This window comes from Cololabis saira, chromosome 2, assembly GCF_033807715.1.
Source record: "Cololabis saira isolate AMF1-May2022 chromosome 2, fColSai1.1, whole genome shotgun sequence".
Lineage (NCBI taxonomy): Eukaryota > Metazoa > Chordata > Actinopteri > Beloniformes > Belonidae > Cololabis > Cololabis saira.
In genome coordinates, this window is record NC_084588.1 from 26,309,395 (window position 1) to 26,327,707 (window position 18,313).

The following is an 18,313-nucleotide window of genomic DNA, read 5'->3' on the forward strand; positions in this document are numbered from 1 at the left end:
TTTATGAGATTGGTGTCCTCAAGGACATCACAGAGGTCAGCAGAGAGTGAGGGAGGCGGCACAGCTCTTGGGTGGGGCACTTGCGTCATTCCTGCGCAAAATGGCTGACGAATTTCAAGGCAGTGGGCGCCAGTAAGCTGTACAGCTCCATCTTGCCCCAACCCTATTTAATCTTCCCTCACTGACCATCAGCAACCCCACCCCATCCCCGCATGGCTCCTCCCAGTCCAAGACCACAAAGAGTACAGCACTTAAAGTAAATAAGCGGCGAGGAGAGCTATTTTGGGATGCTGTCTTTCACGATGGACAAGGCGGGGGACAAAGATGCAAGCCAAGCGTTTGTAATTTCAGTCACGCTTTCTGACGTATTCTCTTTCTCAGTCTAGCATCCAGCTAGCTGAAGGGCCTGACAGAGAAAAAGATCTTCGGCCTGTTTCTCAAGAGAAAAAGGACATAGTTGACAAAGCATATAGTTGACAGTGTTGCAACCAGAAAATATAAATTCAAATGTTAGTAAGATGAAGTCTATAATCCTGTGTGAAAATAAATAGCAGATGTTTATATATATATACACATACACAGAAAGAAGTAAAGTAAAATAAACAGTGATCAACTCTTCTTATAAAATTAGGCATTTACATATTTACCTTAATATTTTCCATTTTATTGTTTCTTTTTGTCATCAAAAATAAGTAAACATTTAAACATTTTCCATCTTATCTGAAATTTGCATCCAGCATTATTTTTTACCTTTAGTTTTTTTTCCTTTCTCTTTCATTCTTTTTATCTTCACATGTATACAAATATAAACATCACAGAGAAAATAATCGTTTTCCTGCGGCAGACAACAGATAACCTATGAATGTAACACGTCTGTTGCCACATTGTTGTAAGACTTTGCAAAACAGAAACACATAATTAGAAGTTTGCTATTTGATATAATCAGATCTTCTGCAGCGGTTACATTCATATTCAAGTCTTTTTACTGCAGTCTGACTAGTATCTGGTCACAACTGTGGAAATAAAATACCTCAATTTATTAGCATTGTTAAGGCAGTTGAATACAAGATAATTTATCACATTAACACTGATTCTTATGCTTAAAACTGCCTCTACACCTGACATTAGAGAGAATATGAGCTAAAGCTTCAAGTCGACTACCATCACTACTGCTTGTATATTAACTACTCAGCATGACGCATGGATTGTATCTTTCTGGAGTCACAGTCACATGTATATCAGTAATAATCAAACATAAATGTGAGAAACACAATTGCTCATTGATTTGATGTGGTGACTGATTTCTGAATCAAACTGATTTCACTGTTACTGTAAGAGACTTCATCTGAAACATTAAAACCATGGATTACATTGTCCCTCAGTTCCATTGACTGATATACTCTATATTACTTCCATTCTCATTATCAGGTTTCCATAGTAATTACTGCACAAGTGTTAAATTGTGTGTATATATTTGTTATTGCTTTTATCTTATTGATTTATTTTTTTCTGAATAGTGGTTGTGCTGTCTGTCTCTTCTTATAAAGCACCTGTTATTTGCTTTATTTGTTTCTCTCGGTATAAACAAGAGATTATTTTATGAATTTTATCTGCTCTTTTTTAGTAAAATTAATCAAATGTTATGTGTACTTGAATGCTACTAAAAAAAGAAAAAAGGATTACTATAGATCACCTCCGACTATTTATGAGTACTATGTGTGTGTGTGTGTGTGTGTGTGTGTGTGTGTGTGTGTGTGTGTGTGTGTGTGTGTGTGTGTGTGTGTGTGTGTGTGTGTGTGTGTGTGTGTGTGTGTTGCTTTACTTTACAGAAAGACAGCCTTACTCTGGATAATCAGCAAGCTGCTACGCTACATACAGTATCTTGGCACGTGGCGCTAATCCAGTTGGGCAGGATTTGAAAGAACTTCAGTCCCACATGTGGATGTTTGCTCCGTGTTTCTTGGCTCCTGGGCAGTTCAGTCAGGTTCTCAGATTTTTTTTTTTTTTTTTCATAATGCATCCTGGCTTTGTCATTCCTCATGGTGGGAGGAGTCAGGGCTGGACTCCTCCTCCTCTTCCTCCACCATTTCTGTGGGCAACGTGTCCCGGCGTGTGAAGGCAGCCGCCAAGGTCACACTCAACCGAGGTTTGACGGGCGCCATCTCCGACAGCCCGATGTTGTTGCCACGGGTGACAAGCGTAGTCTTATCCATTATCTCTCCACTGTGCCTGGACACAACCGCGTCCAGAAAGTCATACTTGTGTGAAAGCTTACCACTTTCAAAAAGGTACTTTGCCAGTTGTGAGAAAGCAAAATTGGCCAGAAAGGATGCCAACATGGAGATGGTCTTAAAAGGAAACTTCTGTACGACGACTTCCTCCAATTCCCCTGTAATGTGGTGCTTCCGTTCCTCGATCGCCCAACCAGGGTAATAAATAAAGGGCGGCAACTGCAGGTAGGGCTCACCTCCGCCTATACGCAGCACCATACCGAACAGGTACGCAGCCACCGAGCCGTATGTGTTGGTACCTTTGACGAAGAGCACGCTGAGCAGCTGGGGGAAGATGATGACGTAAACCAGGTCTGAGCTCAGGTACCACAGGCCGTAAACCGTGCCAGTCACTAGAGCCATCACGGTGGCGAGACCACCGAATATAAAGATTGTGATTCGCATCACCCACACAATTTCACGGTCAGACGCCTGAGAGGATAGAAAAGAGGACAAAAACATGAAAGTAGAAGAAAAAAAAACTTTGATAAGGGTTTATTAGCCAAAAACTTCACTGTTGAAATGATTGTGTGATTACATAACGAGAAAGAGAGGCGTGTCCTTACCGACTGTCTGAAAGCCAGCATGTAGATGTTCCTGGCAAACATGGAGCTCGCTGAGAGGATGGAGGAGTCTGCAGACGACATGACAGCAGCAGACACTGCACCCAGACCAAAAAATGAGACGAACGGCGGGCACAGGTGTTGGAGCACAATGGGGAGAATCATGTCTGCTTGATCCCTTTCTTTAGGAGGAATGGCACCATAACTTGTCTGGTTCCAGTCTAAGTGAGGGGAAGACAAAAATCTAAACTGAATATACAAAAATTATTCCTGTATGTGAAGTTTCACAGACATAAATTAATAAACATGACAATTACAGTTAAAAGTCCAGAAGAAAATACACACACACACACACACATTTATGTTTTTACATGCAAGTGTTGGTATTATACTAACTTTACAAAAGCCTGAGGTTCAATCGTTTAATAATTTAAAGATAGTGGCATAAATAAGGACTAAGTTCAATAAAAACTTGTGAAATATCACTACTTTCAGAAATAAGTTGTGACTAATTGAACTTTAGCAACTTTAATTCTGAAACGATACTTCATATTCCATTACGAGACAAACTAAAGTTGTGTGTTCACCCATTCAGTGAGGAATTTGATGCCTCAAAATCTGCAGATCGTGGCTCTAATTTGGTCCCTTGCCTCCCTCTAATGCAATATTTACTAAACCAGTGTGGTGATTAAATGGATTGCTGCTTCATTATGGATGAGGTGAACCAGCTGCTATTTACCAGTCTCTCTCAGATCTAAGGGCAACATGGACCCATCCCAAGCCCACCCACCCAAACCAGACACGCATACAAACACCCACACAGACAGCACACTCATGTGTTTCTCACCTGTGGAGGCTCCGATGGCGCCGATGAGAACGGAGGGCACCGCCATGATGAGGCACCCAAAGGCAGCCAGGAAGGAGAGGACCTGTGCATAGGTGGCAGATGATGCTGATAGGACTCTCTGGAAATACACCTGCCAGGGTATTCCTCCCAGCATCTGCAGCACAGTTAAAAACCAGAGAAAACTTCAGAACTTAGTTGTGCTAAGCCAGTTTTACTTTTATAGCAGCATAGTCACACATTTTAAACCATATGAATAATGTTCTGTCACCAAAGCCCTTTCATTTGGATGAGAATCAAATGTCCTGGACAACATGCACATCTCCACTAATCAAATTTAGTTTGTTTTTGTAGCGAATTTTCTCCCAGAAAAACTTCTTGCATGAATATAATGCTAAATTATTTGATTAATAACAATGTATGTTAAGTAAATTTGTGCATCTTTACACCAGCCACTGATATTCAAAATAAAACTGATAAACTAACTCATCAATAACTAACTAATCAACATATAGTATTTTCATAATGGTTCATCATCACCCAGTTTTAGGCCTTATTTTCCACTTTGAGACTATTCGGAAAAAAATGTGGTTACAGTACCAGCAGGCAGAAGTTGTCGATCCAGACCCAGGTGTCTTCCCTGTTCACTTTGCCTTTCCAGGGCGACTGGTAAACCTCTGTCACTGCAGAAACAGCGATGTCTGACACAGCAGGGTTGGTCAAAGCAAAGGGGACACTGATCCACTGTAGACAGACAGCCAGCAGAAGGTTAGCGACTTAGCAGGAAGGAGTTGATTTATACCAGCTCAACATGAACTTACCAGGCCAATAAAGATACAAAACAGCTGAACCACATCAGTGTAGGCCACCGAGTAAAGTCCTCCAACGAGGGTGTAAAAGATTGCAATGAGTGCAGAGATAACCACTGACATCTTAATGTTGATGTCCACGATGACGCTGAGAGTAGCACCTAAGGTCACAAAGAGATGGAAGGACATGGTGGGTGCTGTACTGTTATCTTTAACTACGTTGCCAAAAACAATCCTTCATTTTATAGCAATCGCAAAGATTTACTTACCAAGGGCAGATAAGATGGCAGCCGACCAGAAAATCTCACCCATGAGTGCAGGTATGAAGAGAAGGCCACCCATACGTTTCCCATACAGCTGCTGAAACGGGTCCAACATGGTGACGTAACCACGCGAGCGCATGGGCTTGGCAAAAAACAGACCACCTAGAACAAAAGGTGAACTCTGAGAATTGAGGCAACACCATCTCAAACTGGAAGAGAAACTCTAAATAAGAGCTAAATGAACAAAAATCATTAAAAATAAAAAGAATATAAATATGCATTTTCTTTTTATGCTTATGTCTACATCAGGGATGTGTGTAGAAAACTTGTCAAAGTTTAATTAGCACCCAAAACTATTACTTGGTCAGTGAGTCACTACATTAATGTGTGAGTTTGGATCAGTGTAGACTGCTAATTATAGAAGTAACATAAAGTCAGCACTATCATGAATGCCAGAAACATGTATCATCACTCACCCACAACCAGACTAAGTGCATATCCAAAGGGGGCTTGAGCCCAAGCCAAACCATAATCTGGAAGATACACATACTCAGCTGTGCCATTGATGTATCCTCCTCCAACCCAAGTGGCTGGAAATCACACACAGGTACAGTACACAAATCAGACTAAATACAGTTAAACCAATTTTTATATCTTCTATAAAATATAAAAACATACATCATCTCAAAAAGGGTTGTTTTTTTTATGAAATGAATGCCAATTTGGATACCACTTTATTTCAAACTTTAAAAAAACAACCTGTCCTCACACCAAGCTGTTTATTTTCAGTCAGTTAGTGATAACCTGGAAACTTTACCTGTCATAGTGAATCCCCCGACAAATAAGCCGATGTCTCTCCCGCCGACCATGATGGTCTCGCTGCGGTCGGTGCCCTCCGCCTCCCCGGAGTGCTTGTTCTTCCATGCAGCCCAGATCCCCACGACCAGGATCAGCATGTAGAAGAAGGCGATGGCCACGAGCCCCTCGACGTGGATGGTCATCGTCACAGCGGAGCTCTGGAGCTGGAGGGCAGGGAGGTCTGCAGGGAGGAGGGAGATCAAGAACTAAAGTAGTTTTGGTTCATTGTATAAACTAGTGCCTCTATAGCAAATTAACTTGTCAAAACCAAGAATAGAATTAGATTACAAAAGGCCGGAGATCTCTCTCTCTTTCTTTCTCCCTCTCTCTCTCTGAGTCTAAAAAATTCATGCGCCATTTGGAAGTAGAGCCCCAAGAAAAATATTATTCCTGAAAGCTGTGTGTTCTTGACAAATGTAAAATGCAGCACGGTGAATTTCACTAATGCAATGCTTTATTCCAGATCATCATTGAAGGTATAGGTTAAGATGAATATTCTGATGCGAAACCAGATGAAATATGGTTTGATTATTCACCCCTATTTTCAGTTTTAAATTTGATCTCATCATCTAAAGTTAAGATCCTATAATAAACAAAATAAAGCAGTCCAAGTCTCAAGTCATATATTCAGGTCATCTGAGTTTTTCTTTTTCCATTATCTCAGCTCCCTTTTCACTGGTTCGTGCGCAAAAATTATATTACGCACAAAATCCACATTTAAAATAGAAAAACACAATACGATTTTATAGATTGAAAGGTTAAAAATGATTCTTCAAGAGGAAGAAAACGCTTGCAAAACTTACCTCAAGTAATTCTAGAGTCATGTGGTGGGACACCAGATGAAACACTACTAAACACAACAGTTGCAGGTTTCTCTGGATATCCTGGTCCTAGTTGAGCCGTGAGGAGCCGTGACTGGAAGAGGGTGTGTGTGTGTGAGTGAGTGTGTGTGTGGGTGTGTGTGTGTTCCAGTGGACTGGGAGAGGGTGGGGGTCTCTGGGTTACTGACTGAGGCTTATAAGCGCTGGATGCCGTCAGAGGACCGTTACACGCGTCATAGAGACCAACGTCCCTCTTAATGAGACCTGAACAGGAACACGTCACGGTGTGGAGGCTGATGATGTGGGTACCGGGGTCCTTTCCTTTGGAAACCACTGAATCCTTCCCGACGTCCCATTCTTATACAATAAACCATCGATACTATTCTGTGTGACTTTTGCGCTTCACGATACTGATGTTCTTCCAAAGTGCGTCCTAAGTGGCTCAACTGCGCAGCCGAATGTCACTTTCTCCCCATTCAAAGGCTACTCACTTTGCTCCAAGCAAGTTCTAAGAAAAAATAAATAGAAATACAATGTGATGAATAAACCTGCAAAACATAGCAGCACATTCTCTATACCTCGCAAGATAAAGAGGAAAAGTGTACCAATTTGGGGAAAAAAGAAAAAAAAAGTCCAGATATCGTATCCTCCTCCACCACCACCACCACACACACACACACACACACACACACACACACACACACACACACACACACACACACACACACACACACACACACACACACACACACACACACACACACACACACACACACACACACACACACACACGGACGTAATTAGGACACGCCTAACTGTGCCTGCCACTTCCCTGCAGGATATATATCAGTGAGCTATGTCTGCTTAATGGCCACCTCTGCCTGAAGTCATTTCATCTGGACTATACTTGTCAAAACTGGCAGGCATCCAATTAGGATGGATATGAAGAATATGCGGAGGGGTTTAATGATACAATCTGACTTTTAAGGGGGAAAAATACAAAACACACATTCACATACACACCTATTTTTCCATGGTGAGGACTTAGCAGTTTTGTTGTCGTGGTTGACAAGTTCATTTGAATAGTTTAGCATGTGCAGCACCCTCTTTTGGCAAGGCAAGTGTTTCAGCACCATGGACAGAGGTCACTACGGCTCAGTCTCACAGTACGTGCTTGAAAGTTCTGATTGCTTGAAAAGTAATTTCAAATATTGTACTTTTCTGGATTACAGTATATGTGGTGTGATATAATTTGGATAGTTTAAAAAAAATATGTTAGTATATCCATATTTACACGAGTGTATTATATTATTTTTCTAAGTTGTTGTCATTATGTGATGTAATATACTGTACACTTACTATAAGAGCAAAGTGATTGTAACGAAAAGCAAGTAACAATAACATTTTTGTAGATCAAAATCTACCAGTCATGGGATGACTGGTGTAACTCTTGTTTTATAGCAGATATGAATATGCCATATAACACTGGATTATTTTGGCTTCACTCCTCACTCTGTCAAAGACAATAACTGAGCTTTTCCTGTCTGTACAAATGTGTTTTCTATTAAGCGTTTTCTATGCTTTGGAGGGTCCCTCTGTTTCATATTTATTTAAACACATTACTCAACATTGTAACACATACATTTGCAGAGCAGCTGGTAAACTTCTGTTGCTAGATTAAAACTGACTTCAGTGTGGATTTGTTGAACATCCGACAAGTGATGATGTGAAATATTGATGCCTAAACATATGAGATCCGGAAGACAGCTGGAAAGGCTTCTAACTACATGTTGGCCAGATGGCTGATGCACGACCTCAGTACCTTTTGAAGCCAAGCACTGAGCATAAGCTGCTACGTATCTGTGATTTGAAAATGCTAATAATTCATTCATACACATACACACGTACATTTTTTGATCACATATGAAAATATTTGTACAAAACAAATAATGTAATGAGCAGTGTTGTAAGATAAATTGTAATGATTTTAATGTTTATGTTTAAATAAACTGTTCAGAGCGCTATGACTGGAAATCTAATGAGCAGCTGTTGTTGGCAAGATGTCTGGAAGAGAGACGAACTAGTGCAGAGAATCAGACTAAGAAAGGGAGATAAGAATTTCCATGGATAGCACAACATAAAACTACCACAGAGAAATCACTTTCAAAGAGAGAAGCAACTTTTTGTTTTCCAAAACATTTATTCTTTAAAAATTACCACATACAATGTAATAAACAAAATACACATAGGTCTTAAACAGTTTTGCGGGAACAATTTAAAATCTACCAGTTAAAAGGGTCGTTTTGTGTATCAGAATGTGATGCATGGCTTTACAAGGACCCTCTACAGTGCCTGCTTTGAAAATGTAAATAAATGCTGCAGGGCATAGAGTGTATTTTACAATTTACAATATATCATTGTATTAAGTCTAAAAACATAAAAAGTAGCTTGTTATTCCTATATGTGAAATATCATGGTCAATTACTTTATAATATGAAGAACACATTACATTTGTGAAATATTTAATGATTTGAAATGGCCCAATTTAGATTTTTTTTAAATGTATCTATAAATCTTAAACTTAATTTCACAATAGTAAATCAATTCAAAAAATTCTGCAGTTGAGATCTTAAACAATAAATTATTAATCTAAAAGTTGACAATCTTGTCAACTAAGCTAGATTAGTGGTACAATGTGTGAAAGTTTAGAACAGTGAACATGATGCAGCCGCCATAAGAATAAATACATTTTATTTTATTTTTTTAAATATATTTTTATCCCCAATTTTTTACCCATTTTATCACCTAGTGATAAAACCTAAGTGACAGTCCTGGGCATTGCTCCCTCTACCACCCCTGGGAGGGGTCTTCACTGAGCTCAGGTCTCCTTCTTAACCTGAGGAGTGAGCAGGCCGCTTCTTTTCACAGACAGGGTAGCGCTTCTCTGGCCGGACGTAGCGCGTGGAAGTATCACGTTATTCCTGCCAGATCCTCCCCACCCCATCTGGCGCCCCGGCTGGCCAGAGTGGGCATGTGTAGCCCAGGACTGTTGTATGTTTTTTTGAGGGTAGCTCACATTAGCTAACAAGGGAACACGGGGAGAACATGCAAACTCCACACAGAAAGGCCCTTTTGCCAACCGAAGGATGGACCCTCTTGCTGTGAGACGGCTGCACTACCAGCTGCGCCACTGTGCCCCTCGAATAAATAAATGTTAAATATTTTTAGCGAGACTAATAGTGTACCTTAGATCTGTAATATTTGAGAGTAAGGGAAAAGGAACAACATGCAAACATTTCCAAGAGAGTGGACCTGTTACTGGGCTCTCAAAAATTCACTTGCTTGGGTTCTGATTTACAGTAACTGAACAGCATAGTTAAGCCAATTCTAGGAGAAGTAAGTTTGAAAATAAAAGGGTGCATATTTTCATATGACATAATCTAGTTATCCTCCACGGGCCTCTCTATTTTGTGCATTTTGTTGATATGCATAGAAGTTACAGAAGCGTGACACGGTAAATAGTTTTTGCTGCTTTACTAAAATGATTTTTATCAAACTCTCACTGTCTAACCTTTGTTAGTATATGTGCTGTTAGTGGTAGAGTTGGTAGATTTGGTTGAATGTTTGAGCATTACAGGTAGAATTTGCCAAGAGAAATATATACATTTGTTTTTTCATAGAAAATAGATCCTTGAGCAAGATACAAGAAAATACATGGTACAAAAGACTGGCCATATCTGTCATGAAACCACTCATAAACAGAAAACATCTTGTATTTGCTATAAAAAATGACAGAGCTTGAAAAACACAATCAGATGAAACAAGCTGCTTTCAGACTAAATAAAAGGATCAAAGACTTGCAATGTAAATTTTTTATGGATTGAGCAGATGCCTTTTTTTCTTTGCCTTTGATTCACAGAAGCATCATGAGTACATTAAATTAAGTATTTGATTGTATCTTTTTTTTCTGATAGCAATTAAATAAGGCAAAAAAAGAAAAAGAAAAACAAAACTAGTTGAAAATTAAAATTGTAGACATTTTATCACATTGTATAGTTAGTTAGGTATCATTTATATAAACTGGCTAAAAATAAAATACTGCGATACACAGTCTACTGTCTAAAACCATTTCATTTCTGTCAATGCTAATATTCATGGTGCCTGTGGCTACAGCAAGATAACCCCAAAATAAGCTGTGCATTTTGTATTAGCTGTAACAAAGACCAAGTGGTTGTTAGGTCTATAACGTGCCCCTGAAAGGGCACACAGTGTGATTTTTAAAATGACAATAGATTAGAATGAATGTATTTATTTATTTAAAATTTGCCATTGGAAAAAAAACTGAACTGTTAAAATGGGTCAAAAAAACGTAAAAGAAAAAAAAAAGCCACTCCACAATGTCTTTCACAAAGAGTGGAAATTACAGCAATGATACCAATGATAATATACAATGCTTATATCATTAAACTCAAAATATTGTCTGCCAAAATAAAATTACCAGCATTTGAGCATTTCTCTGATAACTGTCAGTTGGTGGATTTTGCTTTTTTCACTGTTACTGGAAATGAACAAGCGCATCCAAGAAGCTCCAATGAAAACCATTGACTTTCAGTGGTACCTCTACAAACAGGATCGACGTTTCTTTTATGAAACACTTCCATGAATGCTACTGCTGCTTCTGGGTGGTCCCTCTTCATGCTCTCATGTTTTCATTGTTTTGATTTGATCTGGAAAAATGTGAGAAATACTTAATTTGCAAAAGATACTTCGGTATGTAGTAACTTTAAGAACAGAGGGACCCAACATACAGAAGATATGGATCAAGAAAAGAAAAATGCAGGAGGTGGTTGAGACATTTCTATGGATAGTAAAACTTTGACTTAAACTATGTGAATTTAGAATTACTGCTGTGGCATGTGATGGATGGATGGAATTTTAGGTGGGAATCATTTTTAATTATCTAATTATATAAGATCTGCAAAGGACACATACTAAAGGAAAACTGAAACAGGAAAGGTTTACAGTTTTTAGAATAGTGCAAAGACGTCTCAAAATAATCCTCTGGTTCACTCACCTATAAAACTATAACTCGGCTAAAGCTAACACTTTACGACCTTAACAGTTACATGGCAACACAATAATTGACACAACACAAAACATTTAATACTCACTGTATAATTTGATCTATGGAGGGATTTGAAAGAGGGTGTAAAACATAATAAAAAGAAAAATAATTTGACTGTGTGGAACACTGACAGAGCTGTGTACATATTATCACCAAATTTCACATCAATTTGGAAAAACAAGATAAAAAAAGAAGCATATGATTCTTTTTGATGTAAAGAACAAACACATTTTAACTTAATCTGACTTTATAAACTTTAAAATGAAAATATCTGATGCTTGAAATGATGATGAAATAAGGCTGGTTTGTCAGCTGCATTTACACAAGGAAACATCTCAGTTCTAAACAGATAAATTATACAAACACAAAATGATGGGATGACGAGAACATTGTGTATTGATTGTAAGAGCAATCGTTTGTTAATAAAAAAGGAAGATATTTTGTGAGATTAATTTCAAAAGTTCATCCTGGAACTCAAGCAAGCACCAGGAAGCTTACGGTGTGTTAAAATGATGTACAGGGTATACATTTATACACATGTTACAGATATAAAAAGTTATTTTAACACAATCATCAGGGCATGTGTCCACATAGCACTGCCAGGGTGCTCAGGAGCAATTCCTGTCGACATTTTATTCAAAGTAAATATCTAAATAAATGCTCTGATGTAATGTGTACTTTCTATTTTCCCCTGCAACAACATCTTGAAAGACTTTATTTAAGGTCTAACACAAACTGTTGCGTAGACTACTGTATTTGATGGTCTTTTTGATACATGGTGTTTGACCTCATAAGCACAAAACAAAAGATGTTGAATGTCATATTGTCAATGAAAAAACTTTGATTAGAGAATATATCGGAGACAGCAGAACAATGCATGTTCTGCAGGAGCTAGGCTTCAATAAGTGTGTTCAGGCCAAACATTGCTCACACGGCTTTGGCTGCTGTTTCCCAATAAGCAAACTTGTTCCTTGTAAAGCGATATAACTACTGATGCTGCCATGTACCTGCTGTGGAGCATTTATTTAAAAAAAATCTTCTCTTTACTGAAAAGCTAGAAACTCGCAGAGCAGCTGTGCTTTGTGGACACACGCACTTATATATCAGTTATAACTCAATGTTAAACAAGTGAAAAACAAATAAATAAATTAATCATCAGACTGAACTGTAAACTAAGACAAGTATTATAATTCCAAGCATGAACTTTCATACCTTGTAACCAGTCGACTCCCTCCTGTAAACCTTCTCCCATCAGAGCATCAGTGGCACTAAAAAAAAATAACACATGATAATGGAAATAAATAAATAAATAAAATAAAAAAAATCAAGCAGAGGTGTTCCGCTCGACAGATTTGAAACCAACACACACCAAGACAGCTTAACTATCCACAGTGATGGTGTCTACTGCTGCGTTTGTTTTATTTGTGTGCTTTCTAATTCTTATAGAGAATATATAATATTACAATCAGTATCTTTTGCTGCTTTACGCATTTTCTTTTTTTTTGTTTTCTTGCCACAATCAAAGATATTGCTTTAACCCACAGTTCAAACTTTTTACTAGCTGGCCAAAATATTTGGTGACTAACTCAACCCTACGTGACTATTTCATAAGCAGCATATAAACATAGTCATTGACATATTCTAGTTCGCTGAAAGCGATCAGTTTTGTATCTTTTCCTACTAATGAGGGGTATGGGAGCTGTATTGTGTCTGCACGCTCAAACAAGACAATATTATTTCACAGCAGATTCATCAGCAGTAACTAATCATCTCTTTATTTACATGATCCTGGCATGTAGGCTTGTACATAAATAAACGTGTTTGTGTAAGTTCATACCAGATGTGCCAGGGTTTGTCTTTGATGTTTTCCAGGCAGAGCAGTTGTGAGACCTTGACAGAAGACAGAGCCTCCTTGACATCCATCTTATTAGCAAAGAACAGGATGGGTATCCTCCTATGTTTAATATCTGCAGTGAGACAAAGGCAAAGCAAATGTATTTCTATGGCACAATTCAACAACAAGCTAATTCAAAGAGTAAAGTGTCCACATCATGAATTATAAATGCTTTTCAAATCATTGAGAAACAACTTTTTTAGACTAAATCAGCCTTAAAAAAATATTTATCCTTTATGTCTAGTTTTACAAAACAAAGAGTCAAAGAAACCAATAAAATGGAGATGATGACACAAATTTGAGCAAGATTAGCTTACCAGGATGATTTAGTAATGTGTCTAATTCTTCTTTTGCCACTACCATCCTCAATTTGTCTGCACTATCGATGACGAATATGATAGCCTGGCCTTCTCTGAAAAAAGTTTACATTAATTAAAATGCAAATCAGCAATATACAAAAGGTAAAGAATTAGTTTTTGTGCCCCAAGATATCTTACTTGTAGTAATGCTCCCAAAGATTTCTGTATCGACCTTGACCAGACATGTCAAAGACTGTGAAAGAAAGGCTAAAGAAAACACAAACGTTCAAATGATTTTTAGTTCAAATGTTTTGATTAACACATTGGCCATAACATAATCATCTTATCTTTGATATTATCAAAAATGTATTTACAAAAAGGTTAAATGTGGAGTTAGATTAGCATTATGATTGGACTTCAGGTTTACAGTAAGCAAACATATATTGTTGTGAGGAGCACTAACCTTGAGGTTTTGAACTTCTCTATACTGAAGCCAATTGTTGGGACGATGTCTTGTACCTGGGCCTAAAAGAAAAATGCAATGTATTTTTAGTAGTAGTTTGGCAGCACAGATTAGAAACACACAACCTACCCCTCACTAAAAAGTTGACAGAAAAAAAATAAAAATAAAATCCCTACGTTCATCCTAATATGTTTGCTTCTGTGTTATAGTGAGCATGAAGTCAAAGTATTTCCAGTTTTATCCTGTCAATTTCTTCTCGTTTGTTAACATGAAACCATTTTTGCATTTCAGAGCTGCAACATATTCGGAGTTTGGACAATAAGGCCTTTACCATTATGCATTGTCAGATTTTGCTCTCACAACATTTTTAAGATACCTGACATTAAAGATGACCAGTGATCAGTGAACAGCTCGGCGTGTTACTTTTTACCATTTTACCTGTCATCAGTCTCCAGATACATTACAACATGCATACCAATGAGCAAATGGAAAGCAGGTGAAGAGACAAGATATATGTTTGAACCATATTGTGCGTAATAACATTACAATTAGTGTAAACATCTGATTGGAGTTGGAAATCCATATTCTTTAACTTAAAGAATATTTTCTCTATTGGACGAGACAGTAAACATGAAATATCGTACAGCATAATTGCAGAATGACATACAGTATAACCATACAAGCAGAACTTACATTGGAGGGCTTCAGTTTGTTGATGATTGTAGTTTTTCCACTGTTGTCCAGACCAAGACAGAGAACATTCACCTCCTTCTTTAACCCCAGCCATCCAACCAACTTGTCAAACAGCCCCATTGACTAGCCGGAAACCATCAGCTGTGCGTCTGATCTTCAAGAAAAAGACCACAACATGTTCAATGTAATAAAAGGGTTACAGCTGAACATTAAGAATAATGGCTCCCAAGTGTTTTTCAAAACATTTTTATTAGTTCTAATGAAAAACATTTTTAGGTCAAAGATGGATGGCATGTGGAAACCGTAAGGATAAAACAGATGCTCAAATGAAATAGTCATAAGTAGTTTGAACTTACAGTCTTGTCCTCATCTTTATCTACATTAATTAATATGCACATGACTTGAAATGGAAATAAAGAAACGTCACTATGTATGAACAAAGGGACACATACTTAGATACAGATTCATCCAGTGTATCCCATGCTAAAAGTGATGATAAATGAACAGAGGTGTCAAGTAACGAAGTACAAATACTTTGTTACCTTACTTAAGTAGAAATTTTGGTTATCTATACTTCACTGGAGTAATTATTTTTCAGACAAGTTTTTACTTTTACTCCTTACATTTTCACGCAATTATCTGTACTTTTTACTCCTTACATTTTAAAAACAGCCTCGTTACTCCATTTCATTTCGGCTTTTAAATAAAAACTATCCAGTTAAATTGCTCCATCCGGATAGAGTGAATTTGGTTGTGGCACAGATGTTCTTTTCCAGTTTTGTTCTTACATCAGATTCCTGCAACTAAACTTGGATACATTCCAATAAAGGTTAGGATAAATGATAACATGCCTCTGAAGTTTGACTTTTTGCACCATTACAATACTTATAGGCAACTAGTCATCATATCTCCTGCTCTCTGAAACACATGTTAATGCTCAATAGTACACATATATGGTTCTTTAATATATTTGCATTATACTAAGATGCATTCATTTTCAATGGCTTTTGTCCTTAATGGCTTTACTTTTATACTTTAAGTAGTTTTGAAACCAGTACTTTTATGCTTTTACTTGAGTAAAAAACTTGAGTTGATACTTCAATTTCTACAGGAGTATTTTTAAACTCTAGTATCTATACTTCTACCTGAGTAATGAATGTGAATACTTTTGATACCTCTGTAAATGAAACATAAAAGCTCTTTTTGTCAGTATTTAGAGACCAGCCATCATCACAGTGGTTACCATAGAAAGAGAGTGTAAATGTAAGTGAGCCACTTCCACTAACATGATAAAGCAGCACTAAATCCTCACCAGGTTTTAATCAACTCTCCAGTCTTTGCTGGTTGACTGATTTACACCTGATTACACGAGTTAAAGAGTTTAACCCGAGACCAAACGAGGTTAAACGGTCTCTAATAAATACTTATAGTAGCAGCTATTCGCACAACGATAGTTGACTGAAATCAGAGCTACAGGGCGCGGTTTACAGGTCTTTAAACGCTGCTGTGAGATTAAGTAACATGTTTTAACTCGCTAACTGCTGTTTAATCTCCTGCCGTCACTCTCGCTAGCATTCCCGGCTAACATTAGCCATGAAAACTCATCTTCCTGCTTTACCAAACCTGACCAAACTCTCTACGGTGCTCGCTGTTGTCTTCTTTCAAACAATAATCTGAACCATGAAGAAAAACACATGCTAACCTGCCGTTATAGTCGATGCTAATAACACGTCGCTAACGGCAGCTTCATCACAGTTGTTCGTTTGTGTGTGTGTTTGTTTTACCTGAAGTCTTGTCTCGGGGACGCGCTTAGCGGTCTTAACCTAATTCATTTACTGACATCTATTTAGTGGGTGTTTCATTCATTTTCCTGAGGCTCGCTCTTTAACCCGGAGGGAGGGAGGTCCTTGTTTACAGCGTTGCTGGGAGACCAGGAACTGACCCGAGTCACGTGACTGCTCATATCACCGGTGCAGAGCGGTGGTTAAAACAAAGACTTCAAAACTTTTTTCACTTCAATCAAAAAAGAAAATCACTTCAAATCGAAAACAAATATTTTCAATCAAAAAAAAAGTGTTCAAATGCAGTTTTTTGGGGGGGTCTCAAATATTTTTTTGCATTCAACACTTTTTTTTTTGATTGAAAACGTAGATTTTTGTTCAGTGAAAATATTTTTTTTCTTTCTGAAGCAACTTCTTTTTTGATTAAATGATGAAAGACACACATTTCCTACCCATAATATGGCCCAAACACAAAAAACACTACTTCAATTAAAAAAGTTGCTTCAAACAAAAAAACTTCACTTCTATGAAAGAAAACATTTCCAATCAAAGAAAAACAGTGTTCAAATGCATTTTTTTTGTCTCAAATATTTGTTTGCATTCAAACACTTTTTTTCTTTGATTGAAATCATTTTTTTGACTGAAGTAATTTTTTTAAATTGAAAATATATTTTTTGATTGAAGCAATCTTTTTTTTTTATTTAATAATTAAGACACAAATCTACCTCCATAGTTATGCTTTTTTTTAGAAAGCGAGTATAGAAAAACAGATAGAAAAACAGACAATTGGGTCTGCGGAGAGGATAATTGGTACTAACCTCCCATCTATCCAGGACCTGTACCTGTCCAGGACCAGGAAATGGGCAGGTATCATCCATGGATCTATAATATTAACACCCAGGACACTGTTTGAACTCCTCCCCCTCTGGACGGCGCTACAGAGCTCTGTACACCAAAACCTCCAGACTCAGAGACAGTTTCTTCCCCCAAGCTGTTGCTCTGATGAACATCCCTCATAGAGGCTCAGAGTAATGAATCAATCACTGTGCAATAATAATAATAACCACAATCATATGCTGTAACAATGCACCTTTCAATAACCATGTCTACCTCATACTGCTGCACCTTTCACTTAAAAAAAATGTATATATGTTAATAAGAGCTGTCATTTGTCTATTTACTGTACAGTGAGAAAAATAACCAAATTCCCTGTCTTGTTTGACCTGACTTGGCCAATGAACCTGATTCTGATATTGTTTGGATTATTAGACTTTATGATCAGAAAGGCTGTTAAATGTTTAATACTATAATTGACCTACTTTAATGCATTAAATTAATATGGAATATGGTGTTCACCATGATATGTCCCTTCAAAATACAGTCAAGGCTGCTTCCTTATCTGTATTTCTGAAGAATAAATACAGATCTATAGGATGATCAAATTAAAACATTCCCATTCCCCATGATGTTTACTGTGTAGGTAAAGGCTTACGATGATGTCACTTTGATCTCAAAGACCATTTGACAAATTTGTATCAAACAAGATCCCTTTGTGGTGGGTAAACAGATTTGAATAGATATTTTGCACTCAGCCAGGGGTTCTTGACATTGTGATTCTCACTGAAGTACT

At 37.6% G+C, this 18,313-nt stretch overlaps 2 protein-coding genes across 4 annotated transcripts; both read right to left on the reverse strand.

Annotated features, from left to right (window-relative positions):
* Nucleotides 1-636: 636 nt before the first annotated feature.
* Nucleotides 637-6,670, reverse strand: slc5a7a (solute carrier family 5 member 7a). Its single transcript, XM_061710045.1, has 9 exons — nucleotides 6,411-6,670; nucleotides 5,567-5,788; nucleotides 5,226-5,339; nucleotides 4,756-4,911; nucleotides 4,499-4,647; nucleotides 4,278-4,421; nucleotides 3,681-3,834; nucleotides 2,837-3,054; nucleotides 637-2,702 (listed from the first exon to the last, which is right to left on the reverse strand). Exons 2-9 carry the CDS (start codon nucleotides 5,748-5,750, stop codon nucleotides 2,031-2,033), a joined length of 1,791 nt encoding a protein of 596 aa, XP_061566029.1. The 5' UTR covers nucleotides 5,751-5,788; nucleotides 6,411-6,670; the 3' UTR covers nucleotides 637-2,030.
* Nucleotides 6,671-8,648: 1,978 nt separating this feature from the next.
* On the reverse strand, nucleotides 8,649-16,824 carry arl6 (ADP-ribosylation factor-like 6). 3 transcript variants are annotated; one of them, XM_061741842.1, is made up of 9 exons: nucleotides 16,687-16,824; nucleotides 14,903-15,051; nucleotides 14,210-14,271; nucleotides 13,945-14,013; nucleotides 13,765-13,859; nucleotides 13,391-13,520; nucleotides 12,766-12,821; nucleotides 11,600-11,612; nucleotides 8,649-11,155 (listed from the first exon to the last, which is right to left on the reverse strand). In XM_061741842.1, the coding sequence occupies exons 2-9, from the start codon at nucleotides 15,020-15,022 to the stop codon at nucleotides 11,122-11,124; spliced, it is 579 nt and encodes a 192-aa protein (XP_061597826.1). In that variant the 5' UTR covers nucleotides 15,023-15,051; nucleotides 16,687-16,824; the 3' UTR covers nucleotides 8,649-11,121. The 3 variants fall into 3 exon arrangements, with proteins under 3 accessions (XP_061597826.1, XP_061597817.1, XP_061597834.1); XM_061741833.1 differs by having other exon boundaries at nucleotides 14,903-15,056; XM_061741850.1 differs by lacking the exon at nucleotides 11,600-11,612 and having other exon boundaries at nucleotides 14,903-15,056.
* Nucleotides 16,825-18,313: the final 1,489 nt, after the last annotated feature.